This window comes from Pongo abelii, chromosome 1, assembly GCF_028885655.2.
Source record: "Pongo abelii isolate AG06213 chromosome 1, NHGRI_mPonAbe1-v2.0_pri, whole genome shotgun sequence".
In the NCBI taxonomy this organism is placed as follows: Eukaryota; Metazoa; Chordata; class Mammalia; order Primates; family Hominidae; genus Pongo; species Pongo abelii.
This window is the reverse complement of record NC_071985.2, coordinates 91814961-91828253: the sequence shown is the minus strand read 5'-3', so window position 1 is coordinate 91828253 and position 13293 is coordinate 91814961. Positions and strand designations below refer to the sequence as shown.

The following is a 13293-nucleotide window of genomic DNA, read 5'->3' as shown; positions in this document are numbered from 1 at the left end:
GGTATTGATGGGATGTATCTCAAAATAATAAGAGCTATCTATGACAAACCCACAGCCAATATCATACTGAATGGGCAAAAACTGGAAGCATTCCCTTTGAAAACTGGCACAAGACAGGGATGCCCTCTCTCACCACTCCTATTCAACATAGTGTTGGAAGTTCTGGCCAGGGCAATTAGGCAGGAGGAGGAAATAATGGGTATTCAATTAGGAAAAGAGGAAGTCAAATTGTCCCTGTTTGCAGATGACATGATTGTATATCTAGAAAACCCCATTGTCTCAGCCCAAAATCTCCTTAAGCTGATAAGCAACTTCAGCAAAGTCTCAGGATACAAAATCAATGTACAAAAATCACAAGCATTCTTATACACCAGCAACAGACAGAGAGCCAAATCATGAGTGAACTCCCATTCACAATTGCTTCAAAGAGAATAAAATACCTAAGAATCCAACTTACGAGGGATGTGAAGGACCTCTTCAAGGAGAACTACAAACCACTGCTCAAGGAAATAAAAGAGGATACTAACAAATGGAAGAACATTCCATGATCATGGGTAGGAAGAATCAGTATCGTGAAAATGGCCGTACTGCCCAAGGTAATTTACAGATTCAATGCCATCCCCATCAAGCTACCAATGACTTTCTTCACAGAATTGGAAAAAACTACTTTAAACTTCATATGGAACCAAAAAAGAGCCCGCATCACCAAGTCAATCCTAAGCCAAAAGAACAAAGCTGGAGGCATCACTCTACCTGACTCCAAACTATACTACAAGGCTACAGTAACCAAAACAGCATGGTACTGGTACCAAAACAGAGATGTAGATCAATGGAACAGAACAGAGCCCTCAGAAATAATGCCACATATCTACAACTATCTGATCTTTGACAAACCTGAGAAAAACAAGCAATGGGGAAAGGATTCCCTATTTAATAAATGGTGCTGGGAAAACTGGCTAGCCATATGTAGAAAGCTGAAACTGGATCCCTTCCTTACACCTTATACAAAAAGTAATTCAAGATGGATTAAAGACTTACATGGTAGACCTAAAACCATAAAAACCCTAGAGGAAAACCTAGGCAATACCATTCAGGACATAGGCATGGGCAAGGACTTCATGTCTAAAACACCAAAAGCAATGGCAACAAAAGCCAAAATTGACAAATGGGATCTAATTAAACTCAAGAGCTTCTGCACAGCAAAAGAAACTACCATCAGAGTGAACAGGCAACCTACAAAATGGGAGAAAATTTTCACAACCTACTCATCTGACAAAGGGCTAATATCCAGAATCTACAATGAACTCCAACAAATTTACAAGAAAAAAACAAACAACCCCATCAAAAAGTGGGCGAAGGATGTGAACAGACACTTCTCAAAAGAAGACATTTATGCAGCCAAAAAACACATGAAAAAATGCTCACCATCACTGGCCATCAGAGAAACGCAAATCAAAACCACAATGAGATATCATCTTACACCAGTTAGAATGGCAATCATTAAAAGGTCAGGAAACAACAGGTGCTGGAGAGGATGTGGAGAAATAAGAACACTTTTACACTGTTGGTGGGAGTGTAAACTAGTTCAACCATTGTGGAAGTCAGTGTGGCGATTCCTCAGGGATCCAGAACTAGAAATACTATTTGACCCAGCCATCCCATTACTGGGTATCTACCCAAAGGACTATAAATCATGCTACTATAAAGACACATGCACACGTATGTTTATTGCGGCACTATTCACAATAGCAAAGACTTGGAACCAACCCAAATGTCCAACAATGATAGACTGGATTAAGAAAATGTGGCACATATACACCATGAAATACTATGCCGCCATAAAAAATGATGAGTTCATGTCCTTTGTAGGGACATGGATGAAATTGGAAATCATCATTCTCAGTAAACTATCGCAAGAACAAAAAACCAAACACCGCATATTCTCACTCATAGGTGGGAATTGAACAATGAGAACACATGGACACAGGAAGGGGAACATCACACTCTGGGGACTGTTGTGGGGTGGGGGGAGGGGGGAGGGGTATCATTGGGAGATATACCTAATGCTAGATGATGAGTTAGTGGGTGCAGCGCACCAGCATGGCACATGTATACATATGTAACTAACCTGCACATTGCGCACATGTACCCTAAAACCTAAAGTGTAATAATAATAATAAATAAATAAATAAATGAATAAATAAATAAATAAATAAAGAGCGCCCCATTAACATGAGTAATCAGTGTACTGCATGGTACAGGAGCTACTATAAATGGCAATAGCTTCACTGCCCATTGTGTATTTAATTCCTCCAAACACACAAAAACACACTCTCTCTTTCTCTCTCAACCCTCCATTTCAATAGACTTGTAAGGGGTGGGTCCACAGGGGAGAGGAAACTGCTCAGAGTGTGTTACTCCAGGGACATGCCAACCTCTGTTTTCTCACAATGCCCCATCTCCTTCATATCCATCTACTAATGGCCAGAAGTTATTCTTAAGGATCAAAACCCTTTGCACGGAGTGAATATTTTGCTCCCACCTCACCTCGGCACACTCATTGGCATATTGGTTCACTTCATCAACTCTCCCTTCTTTAGCTACCAGCTCCACTTGGAAGTCTTCAAATTTCTTATGTAGAACCTCTGTGCGCTCCCAGTCTTCACCTAGCTCCACTGATGTCGCTATAGCCTCCTGTAGACACATAAGTTTATTGAGTTGCCAGCAAACATTTAGGAGTTTCTGTAGGTCAAAAACTCAAAACTCCTGCTTGCATTCCCAGGATAACCCAAATGGAGATACTGGGGGAGACTGGGAGAAGCTCTCCTGGGAAAGGCCAGCAGCAGAAGTATATTTCTTAAGGTAGCACCTTGGCACAAGGGAAAGTGCTCTTTCGGGCAGTTCTTTAGCAAGTTTGTGGCATTACTGGAAAGAGACCCTGAAAGTACCCTTTTGTGTTTTGAAACATGAGGGATAAATTCATCCTGTTTCTACTCAATTCAACATAGTATCTACGAAAGTATTTTGTTTGGCATTTGCTTATCTAAATCTTTAGTCCTAACTATTAAATTATTCCTTAAGTATTTAGAAAAATAAAACCCTCCATCTTTATAGGCACTGAGACACAAAGGATTAGAAAAAGAGCTGTTAATACTCTCAGCCAGACTCCAGAGTAAGAGCAAAAACATAGGAAAAGGAGTTAAAAATCATGAAAGTGGAAGAGGGATGAGCCTAATTATCTTTCATTGCATGGTCTTTGTGTAAGTCTTGCCTTTTTCATATTCAGATCCATATGTTAAGACTTACTTCCATACAATGTTAATCTCCAGATACCCCTAAATTTTGGCCCCAATTTCCTCTTGTTCCAAAGAACAAAGGCCAGGAACAGACAACCTGACTTCCTTGTGAGTAGTCTGTGGTAATTTGCTATGGGGTACCTGGGACAGAGGAGTGGGAGGCCCTATGTGATTGCTGTTTTAAGTTCGATACCTTGTCTCCAATCCACTCTAAGATGTCAGCACACTCCTGTATGTACTGCTGGAACTTCAGGGCCCGCAGCAACAGGGCACCCTTCTCCAGGGTCAGCTCTAACAGCAGGTCCCACAGGCGGCGTAGCTCCTCTATATGGGCCTTTAGGAAAGAGGGGCAGAACCACTCAGCCACAGACACTGGGAGCAGGGAAACACTCAGAGACTTGTGCAGAAAGAGACCTGGATAAAAATTCTTCTCCTAGTTACTAATGCATTAGTTGCTCAACAAATATTTAAAAGAGGAAATAGGATAGATATATGGAAATAGCTAATAAGCCAAGCCAAATGTGATCTTACATAAGAGAACAATTTGTAAAAATGCTTTGCAGTTTTAAAGAATGGAATAATTACAAACAAGAAGATGGGAAGGAGGAAGAAAGCATGGAAAAGTGTTCATCTGAACTCAGCCTTATGGAGCAGAAAGATTTTTGACAGGTCAATAATAAGCGTAGCGTGTTCTAAGAAGAGTAAACAGCAATAGCAAAGGCATAGGAGAAACTTAGCATGAATTGTCTGCCAGAAAGTGTGAGAGCTATAATTTTTATAAGTTATAAGGAAATCATTGGCACCAAAACAATAACAGTGTTTTGGGACTATACAGTTTGAGACTCTACAGAGGGCTTTGAATGCCAGATTAACTTGGAACATTATGTATTACCTGTCTTATATAACTGAAATTGTCACCTATGTCATATCTTCAAGAATCTTATATTTTTCAACTACTGCGTTGCTCTGGGTAGCGTGTGGACCACATATGTCTTTAAACCCTGAAATGGTACCATTTGCTATAGCCCCAGTGATTCTGACAGAAATGAAGATGTTTCAAACATTTCTCAAATATTGTAATTAATGTAGATGCTGGTTATATGCAAAACTGTGCATAATACAAAAGTTACTTATAGTTTATACAAATAAACAAGTTTTGAAATTTTCCTTTTATGGGTTCTTCTTTAAAATAAGATTCTATTCTGGCTAAAATCTGTGTTCCTTGACCATATTTTGATGACAGAATGGGCTAGAATTTTTATGCTATATATAGAAAGACCAGACCCAGTTTTAAGATACATAATGCAAATTTGTTTTGACAATTTAAAAAATACATAAACAGTAAAAAGTTCACTCACACACAAAAAAACTGAATTGACAATATTAGCACAAACATTTGGAAGAGTTCATAGATTGAGTCCAAAAATAGCTGTTACATTAATAATAGGTTAGAGAGTATGAATGCTTATTGAAATAGTGATGATCTTCAGTTCTAGATGTTCAGAGAAAATTTTCTGAATACATGACATTTAGGAGTTTTTAGAAGTAATAAGAAGGGACAGTTTGGAGAGGTGCAATAGTAGTCATAGGGAATGGTGTGTGAAAAGAAAGAGGCATCATAGACAAAAGAAAAATACTTTGGAAAACATTCAAATGAGAGAGCATTCCTTCTTTGGAGAAGTTAAGAGACAAGGACATTGAGGTTAGAGGAAATAATTAGAAAGAACAATGGAAAAAACTAATTGATCTGGATAATGTGGAACAGGTTTAAGTGGGCTTGATCTTCAGCCAAATTATCCTGCACTGTTATAGGAGGAATTTTATGCCATTTAATGACAGCTTTAATATCACAGCTCTCTTCACACCAGGAAACACAAAGATATCCCATCATTTTTTCTGCCTCAACCCCAGGGGAAGATAAGAGGCAGGAGTCCTGGGTACAAGCCAGCCACCTCAAGGTTTATATCTCATATAATCAATTAAAACCCTGATTACATAATCAATAATTGGAAACTTCAAGGGCCCATACATATACCTTCGTTTCTTCGTGGGCAGAATGACCCATAGTAAATCGTTCTTCCCTTGTTTTTTCCAGTTCAGACATGAGTCTTGATTTTGTTTGCACCTCTGCTTCAAAGGATTGATGCTTCTGATATTTCCCCTAAAGTTTAGAAATCAGAGTTTTTGGCTAATGAAGCACAGTCTTCATGGGAAATGTTCACTCTATGTAGAGCCACCAAACACAGGTTCTCAAAGGGTCCCAGACTCAGTTAGAGGCCATAGAGAGTGTTTTCCTGTCCCCACTGGCTTTAGGAAGTTTTCAGTAAATACTGTCCTGAGCTATGTTGAGCCTTATGATCTATGCCGAGCCTTATTTTAAAGGCTCAATAGACTGCCATAGGAATAAAAGAGTGTAACACACAGTGTCCTTCCTCATCAGAAAAGAGGAATAACTGATTTTTTTTGGAAGTAGAGCACAATGAGAAAGATGATAGTTATAATAATGGTTTTTTAAAAAAAAAATTGAGAGTTTTTTTTTGCATGCTGTGCCTGTTCTTGTAATCTATAAATTGATCAATTCAATATAGCACATTATTTTGTTCTTGTTCTAGGTGTTTCCTGTCCAACATCAATTGCTTCTGATTATGACAACACCACATGCTATAATTTTAGGTGAACAGAAAGGAGTAGGCGCTTTCACCAAATTTCTTCTACTGAAACCTCTCTTTTGAAGTTAAGAGCCTTGAATAGCAATTTAGGGGGAAAAAAAAAAAAAACTCTGGTTAACTCAGCTTTCTGAGAAGAGTAGAGAACAGGTATCACATGCTATAATTTTAGGTGATCAGAAACGGGTAGGAGCTTTCACCAAACTTCTACTGAAACCTCTCATTAGAACTTGAGACCCATGAGTAACATTTTAGGAAAAACTTAAGAGCCATGAATAGCAATTGAGTTAACCAGGTTAACTAAATTGGATTTTAGTTAACCTGGTTAACTCTTATCTTTCTGAGAAGAGTGGAGAACAGTTGCTTCAGAAGCATTGATGACTCTTCACTCTATTTCCCTTCTTAATGTCCCAAAATATCAAAAATCACATGGTTTGTCAGAAATTTCTTGAATTTGCAGTTGCTGTTTTGCCTGTAGATCAATTTCAGATGAGTATTGTAACCATCAAATTCTATATAGAATAAATCTCCTTTGCAAATAACACCCTGATGTTTATGAAGTTGAAGACATGGACTATTTAGAGGCAGAATTACTGTTTCTAACAGACAGTCTAATTTTTCTATAACATCACTCCCACTACAGTTAACCAGATATACACTTACATTACCATAATATTTGTGCTGGATCTGAAAAAAAAATTGATGTAATTTTTTACTTTTGGCATTGATGAATGCTTCACCATGAAAATATGAAAAGTATCCTATGCCCTTATCAATAAGCAATATCCTTGGTTAATGATTAAAAAATGTATATTCTGAATGGAAGTTCATTGTAAGAAACAGTTCTGTGTTTTCAATAACTGAAAAACTGCCGCTTTTTGTTTGATTCTTATTTTCTCAGTCTCACCTCTCCAACTTCATAAGGGAAAATGCACTTTTAGATTTTCTATTAATTCATTTCTTTAACTTCCCACTCCACCGACTTATTTTTGTTTCTAAATGGAATCTAATTGTACCCACACATATCCATTAACATTAACATAAAGAAAAACCTATTTCCTTCTCTAGAGATCTTAGGGTCTGCTCTGGGGCAATCAAGAGAACTGAGTGACCTGTATATTAGTTGGGTCTTCATAGCTCTTATCGGTTAAAATATTGACTTTCTCCATGATCCACTTCCCCAGATCATCTGCATCTCGCTTGAAAACTTGTAAGTGATAGGAATCCTCAAGCTTCTGACCCCTCTCAGCGACCCGCTCCTTGAACCTTTGATACCGAGTCAACACTTCCTGACGCCTCTCCTGGATCTCTTCTGCTGTTTCCAAAACCTTTGGCCCACTGCTCTCCACAACCTGCAAGTTAACAAGATTCTGTTAATTGCTAGTTCTCAAATATTTAACGTGTTGCCCCGCTTATATGTGTCAAGGTGTTTACTCATGTTGGACCTATATTCAGATATCCTGAAGTCTGTAGGGACTATTGTCAGAAGAGCTGTAGTATATTTATGTAATTTTTAACCAGACATAGCTACTGTTTAGGTTAAAAATTCTTGATTATCCAGAAGACTCTCCCCACTTTTTACCTAAATTTGTGCTAGCATTTAAGTTCTACAGATAGAATTAAATTGGACTGATCATGGAGCAAGTTTAAATTAGCAAAATCACATAATTTCAGATAGATAAAAAGAAATACAATGTTATTGCTTTCAAGGGCTAAAAAGGTGTTGAGAAGTGCTTATTATTTTTAACTTAATTTAATAAATAATTAAGAATGGCTTGCAATTAGTTTAGTTAATGGCATATGCAACAGTTTGAAAATTTTGTTTTCTTCATACTTAAAAATAAATCTCATATATTTACTCTTTACTTGCTTTACTCACAAACATTATAAATCAAAAGTTCAGCTATCTTCTGCCCAATTATCACAAATTTCAAATTATTAGCATGTCTGCAATTGATTTTTGAAATATAAAACCTTTTACTCTAAAACAATATATAAGTATCCTTTTCCCAGAGAGGGAGCCAACCTGTTTGTGACAATATCCAGCAAAATCACCATAGGGTTCACCTTCATTCATCTGGATATGGATACCATTTTCCCTAGCTTACCTCAGCCAAAATGTTTAACATAAAGTTTAAATTTTAATCTCCCATTATTCCTCCTAAGTATAATTGCTACTCTGTGAATTGCCATTACTGGCATGGCTATAGAATTAGATCATTCCATGGAGACTCACGTTGTTACTAGGTGTTATTTTGCTTCAAGCTCCCTACTTATTCTCTATGGGAACCGACTTAAGTCATTACTGGGTCTTGGTGCTGCACAGACATAAGCTCAAGGTTATTGTTCACAAAAAATAGTTAAAATTAAAATTACCTACTTGTTAAAAGCCAAAATAATTATTAATGTTCCTGGGAAAGATAGTATAGAAAGTTTAAAGGAACTATCTTTCCTAATAATATTAGTGACAAATTGCATGGAAGAGAAATATGTACTCACGGTTTCCTTTGGAAATTGCTCCATTTTTCCTAAAGGTTTAGAACCTGGCGAGATAAAATGTGTCAGAAAGAGAGAGAGAGAGAGAGAGAGAAATAATTCAAATGGAACTGTCCAGTCGAATTCAAATAGAAATATAGAAACGTTAAGTATGTGGGGTGGGGGAAAAAAAAAAAACCTTTTGCTTGGTCCTAGAATCCCATCAGCCATACACAATCGACATTATCTTTAGAAGACATACTTAGCTGAGGCAACTGCTAACTTTTACAGATACTGGGTGACTCAGCAGTTTTGGGAGGCTCTGGCTTTCAAAGTTACTCAATAAGACTTAAAAAATGAAAGTAAGGTTTTTGGATGAAAAATTAGAAAAAAAACCCATATATTTCTAGGAAATACAGCTCAACAACTTCATCCAACTCAACTGCAGATTTTTCACAGTCTTTAAGTCAACGAATTATCCTGGCTTTTTCTATAGAGTCTTTCACAAAATAAGATTTTATTCCTAACCTCATCAATTTGGTCTTTAAAAATCTGATTAATTGTACTCTTAATCATTTAAATGGAAGGAACAAAAAAAGTTATATGATGTGTTCATTAATATTTTGTAAAACAAAAATTAGGATACCTTATTTGACAAACTAATGATGTCACAAAGAAGTTGAAAATATGGCTGACTTCTGATATATATGGTATAAATCATCCTACTGTATGTATTAATTTTAATGGAGAACAAAAGGAGGTAGACTTTTTCCATAGGCATAGTTATTTTAGACTAACTTACAAAAATGAAACAAACAAGCAAAAAAGAAAATAGTGGGGTGCTCTTAGACCTTTCTACAAGCCAGTGGGGCTATCCATGCCAAACTTCATTCCAGTGTAAATACAGCTTGAATAATTTAACTTCCATGATCTACAAGAGTAGATTTTGATTCTACATTTGTGGTTTCCCCTGTTCTTGGATCCCACATAGAAAAACTGAGAGTCCTTTACATTCTCTTCTTGAAAGTCTGGATTACTTTACTTTTCCATATAGTTTCATTATATTCAAGTCAAATTTAGTAGTAAAGAACATAATTTTAGATACTGCACTATAACACATGCACTGAGGAACATTTGTCTGAAGTTGGGATAAGGAGAGGAAATTATTTTATCTTTAAGAGAAAAGAACCAACATCTATGAAATATTTATATATTAACATGATCAATTTACATTAATTTCTAATCTTTAAAAATTCTGTGAGGCAGTATTATCACACCCATTTTTATATGAGAAAACAGTCCCTAAAAAAGTTTCATTCTATGGTTATTTGGTTTGAAAGTATTTAAATAGTCAAATCCATATCAATGTGACTATCATGGCACTCTGCTCCTCATTTTTTTAGTCAATCTTCTCTTAGTCCATCAACATTGTTTGTTCTGTTTCCCTGTTCCAGAATCATCTTAGCAAGAATGCCAAACATGTGATAACCTTGTGACCAAAGAAATAGTATGGCCCATTGTGAATAGTGCCACAATAAACATATGTGTGCATGTGTCTTTATAGTAGAATGATTTATAATCCTTTGGGTATATACCCAGTAATGGGATTGCTGGGTCAAATGGTATTTATGGTTCTAGATCCTCGAGGAATTGCCACACTGTCTTCCACAATGGTTGAACTAACTTACACTCCCACCAACTGTGTAAAAGCATTCCTATTTCTCCACATTGTCTCCAGCATCTGCTGTTTCCTGACTTCTTAATGATCGCCATTCTAACTGGCATGAGATGGTATCTCATTGTGGTTTTGATTTGCATTTCTCTAATGACAAGTTATGATGAGCTTTTTTTCATATGTTTGCTGGCTGCATAAATGTCTTCTTTTGAGAAATGTCTATTCATATCCTTTGCCCACTTTTTGATGGGGTCATTTGTTTTTTTCCTGTAAATTTGTTTGAATTCCTTATAGATTCTGGATATTAGCCCTTTGGAACCAACCTGAAGGCCTATCAATGAAAGACTGGCTAAAGAAAATGTGGTACCTATACACCATGGAATACTATGCAGCCGTAAAAAAGGATGAGTTCATGTCCTTCGCAGGGATATGGATGAAGCTGAAAACCATCATTCTCAGCAAACTATCATAAGGACAGAAAACCAAACACCACATGTTTTCACTCATAAGTGGGAGTTGAACAATAAGAACACATGGACACAGGGAGGGAAATATCACACCCTGAAGCCTGTTGCGGGGGTGGTGGGCTGGGGACGGATAGCATTAGGAGAAATACCTAATGTAGATGACGGGTTGATGGGTGCAGCAAACAACCATGGCATGTGTATACCTATGTAACAAACCTGCATGTTCTGCATATGTGTCCTAGAACTAAAGTATAATCATCACAATAAAAAGAAAGTAAAAATGCTTACTAATTCTATAATGTTTATTTTAAAAAAAAGAAATAGCATGGCCCAATCAGCAGAACTGATCATAAGGAAATAAAAGTGTCTTTTCAACATATGTGTTGGAAAAATTGCATATTCACATAAAAAAATGAAATTGGACCCTTATGTTATGTAGAAAAATCAACTCAAATGGGATTAAAGACTTAAATTACAACCTGAAACTGTAAAACTCCTGGAAAAAAAACACAAGGAAAAAGATTCATGACTTTTATCATATATAATAAGAATTATATATTTAGCATATTATACAGTTTTAAAAGGGTGGGGATAATTTGGAGGGCTGTTGTATCTGGCCATGGTTATCACCTCAGGGAGGGTTTGTACTTTACATAGTAGTTTAATCAGTACTGAACAGCTTGCCTCAGCCGCTGCTCAGGCATCAGAGCAAAGTGATCTGTTTGGTCTTGCCAAGTACTTCTTGGATACGGTACCAGAAAGAAACGCAATAAAAGCAAAAATAGACAAATTGGACTACATCAAACTAAACATCTTCTGCACAGCAAAGAAAACAATAAACAATAAAAAAAAGTTCTCTTATGGAATGGAAGAAAATATTTGCATACATCTAACAAGAGGTTAAAATCCAAAATATACAAGGAGCTTCTTCAAATCTATAACAAAAATGAAAATTAGAAAATGAGCAAAGGACTTGAACAGATGATTTTCCAAAGAAGATATACAATTGGCTGACAGGTATAAGAAAACGTGCTCAACATCACTAATTATCAGGGAAATGCAAATCAAAGCGATACTGAGATATTATCTCACATCTGTTAGGATGGCTACTCTCAAAGGAATAGAAAAATAAGTATTGCTGAAAATGTGGAGAAATTGGAACAATTGTACACTGTTGATAGAAATGTAAAATGGTGCAGCCACTGTGGAAAACAGTGTAGCATTGCCTAAAAACTAAAAATAGACCTATCATACAATCTAGCAGTCCCCCTTCTGGGTATACAGCCAAAAGAATTAAAATCGGGATTGTAAGGAGGTATTTGCACTTTTGCACTTTTATGTTTATCACAGCACTATTAACAAAAGTCAAGAAATGGAAACAATTGAAATGTCTATGACTGATGAAAGTGGCATGTATATACAATTGAAATAATTCAGTCATAATAACAAATGGAATCCTGTCACGTATGACAACACGAGTGAACCTTGACGAAATTATGCTAACTGAAATAAGCCAGTCACAGAAAGACAAATACTGCATGATACTACTTATATGAAGTATATAAAATAGTCCAACTCATAGAAACAGAGTAAATAGTGCTTGTCAGAGGCTGAGGGAAGGAAAAATAGGTATTAAGTAGGTATGAAGTTTTATCCATGAAAGATGATTGAATTCTAGAGCTGTGCTGTACAACACGTCGTATAAGTGTTAACAATACAGTATTGTACACTTCAAAATGTGTTAAGAGGATAGATCTCATGTTAAGTTTCTCACCACATTAGAAAACAAAGTGTATAAGAATCATAGAGGTTTTTTTGTTTGGTTGGTTGGTTGGTTGGTTGTTTTTGTTCGTTTGGTTTTTTTTTTTTTTGAGGTGGAGTCTTGCTCTTTTGCCCAGGCTGGGGTGCAGTGGCACGATCTCACTTCACCACAACCTCCACCTCCCAGGTTCAAGTGATCCTCCTGACTCAGCCCCCATAGTAGCTGGGATTACAGGCATGCACCACCATACCCGGCTAATTTTGTATTTTTAGTAGAGACAGGGTTTCATCATGTTGGCCAGGCTGGTTTCGAACTCCTGATCTCAGGTGATCCACTTGCCTCGGCCTCCCAAAGTGCTGGGATTACAGGAGTGAGCCACCACACCTGGCCAGAATCATAGTCTTTAGAGCAAAACTGCAATATGGAAATACACAGGAGACATTCAGGGGAAAGTTTTGATACATAAAAACTGGTGAGTTCCTTGAGTTTTCCGTCATTGTAGACAGCAGAGATTCATGGTAAAGTTTGCTCTGACAGTACTCTGGCTGCTACTCTGGCATTTAGTGACTTAAAATTCAGTCCCATCGTGCACTCAAAGTCCCTTGAAACTAACATTGATTCTCCAGTCTCTAAGCATTGTTTATGATTATTAGTCCACATAACAAGGCATGTCGCTGAGATAGAAGGAAGGGCATGATGAAAAAGTCTTATACCTTGGTGGTTTAACACTTGGACCTCTGACTTTCTTCTTATACTTCTACAGTCTCCCAAGAATATTCATTGGCTCTGATCACATAGATACCCTTATTTAAAAGGACTCAGGAAAAAAAAATGGATGGCAAATACCATGGAAGTATAAAAGGAAGTACAATCTATAAAACTGCATGCCCCAAATGCCCATCAATGATAGACTGGATAAAGAAAATGTGGCACATATACACCATGGAATATT

The 13293-nt window shown here is 36.8% G+C and overlaps 1 protein-coding gene across 1 annotated transcript in view; it reads right to left on the bottom strand.

The window, feature by feature from the left end:
- SPTA1 (spectrin alpha, erythrocytic 1) overlaps positions 1-8708 on the bottom strand; it is an 83042-nt gene extending 74334 nt beyond the window's left edge. Inside the window, exons 1-5 of the mRNA XM_024255030.2 lie at positions 8462-8708; positions 7075-7314; positions 5332-5457; positions 3490-3630; positions 2548-2694 (exon numbers count right to left, since the gene is read on the bottom strand). Of these exons, the coding sequence (XP_024110798.2) occupies positions 2548-2694; positions 3490-3630; positions 5332-5457; positions 7075-7314; positions 8462-8668 (861 nt within the window). The 5' untranslated portion in view covers positions 8669-8708. The remainder of the gene's footprint in view (positions 1-2547; positions 2695-3489; positions 3631-5331; positions 5458-7074; positions 7315-8461) is intronic.
- Between the last annotated feature and the right edge of the window lie 4585 nt (positions 8709-13293).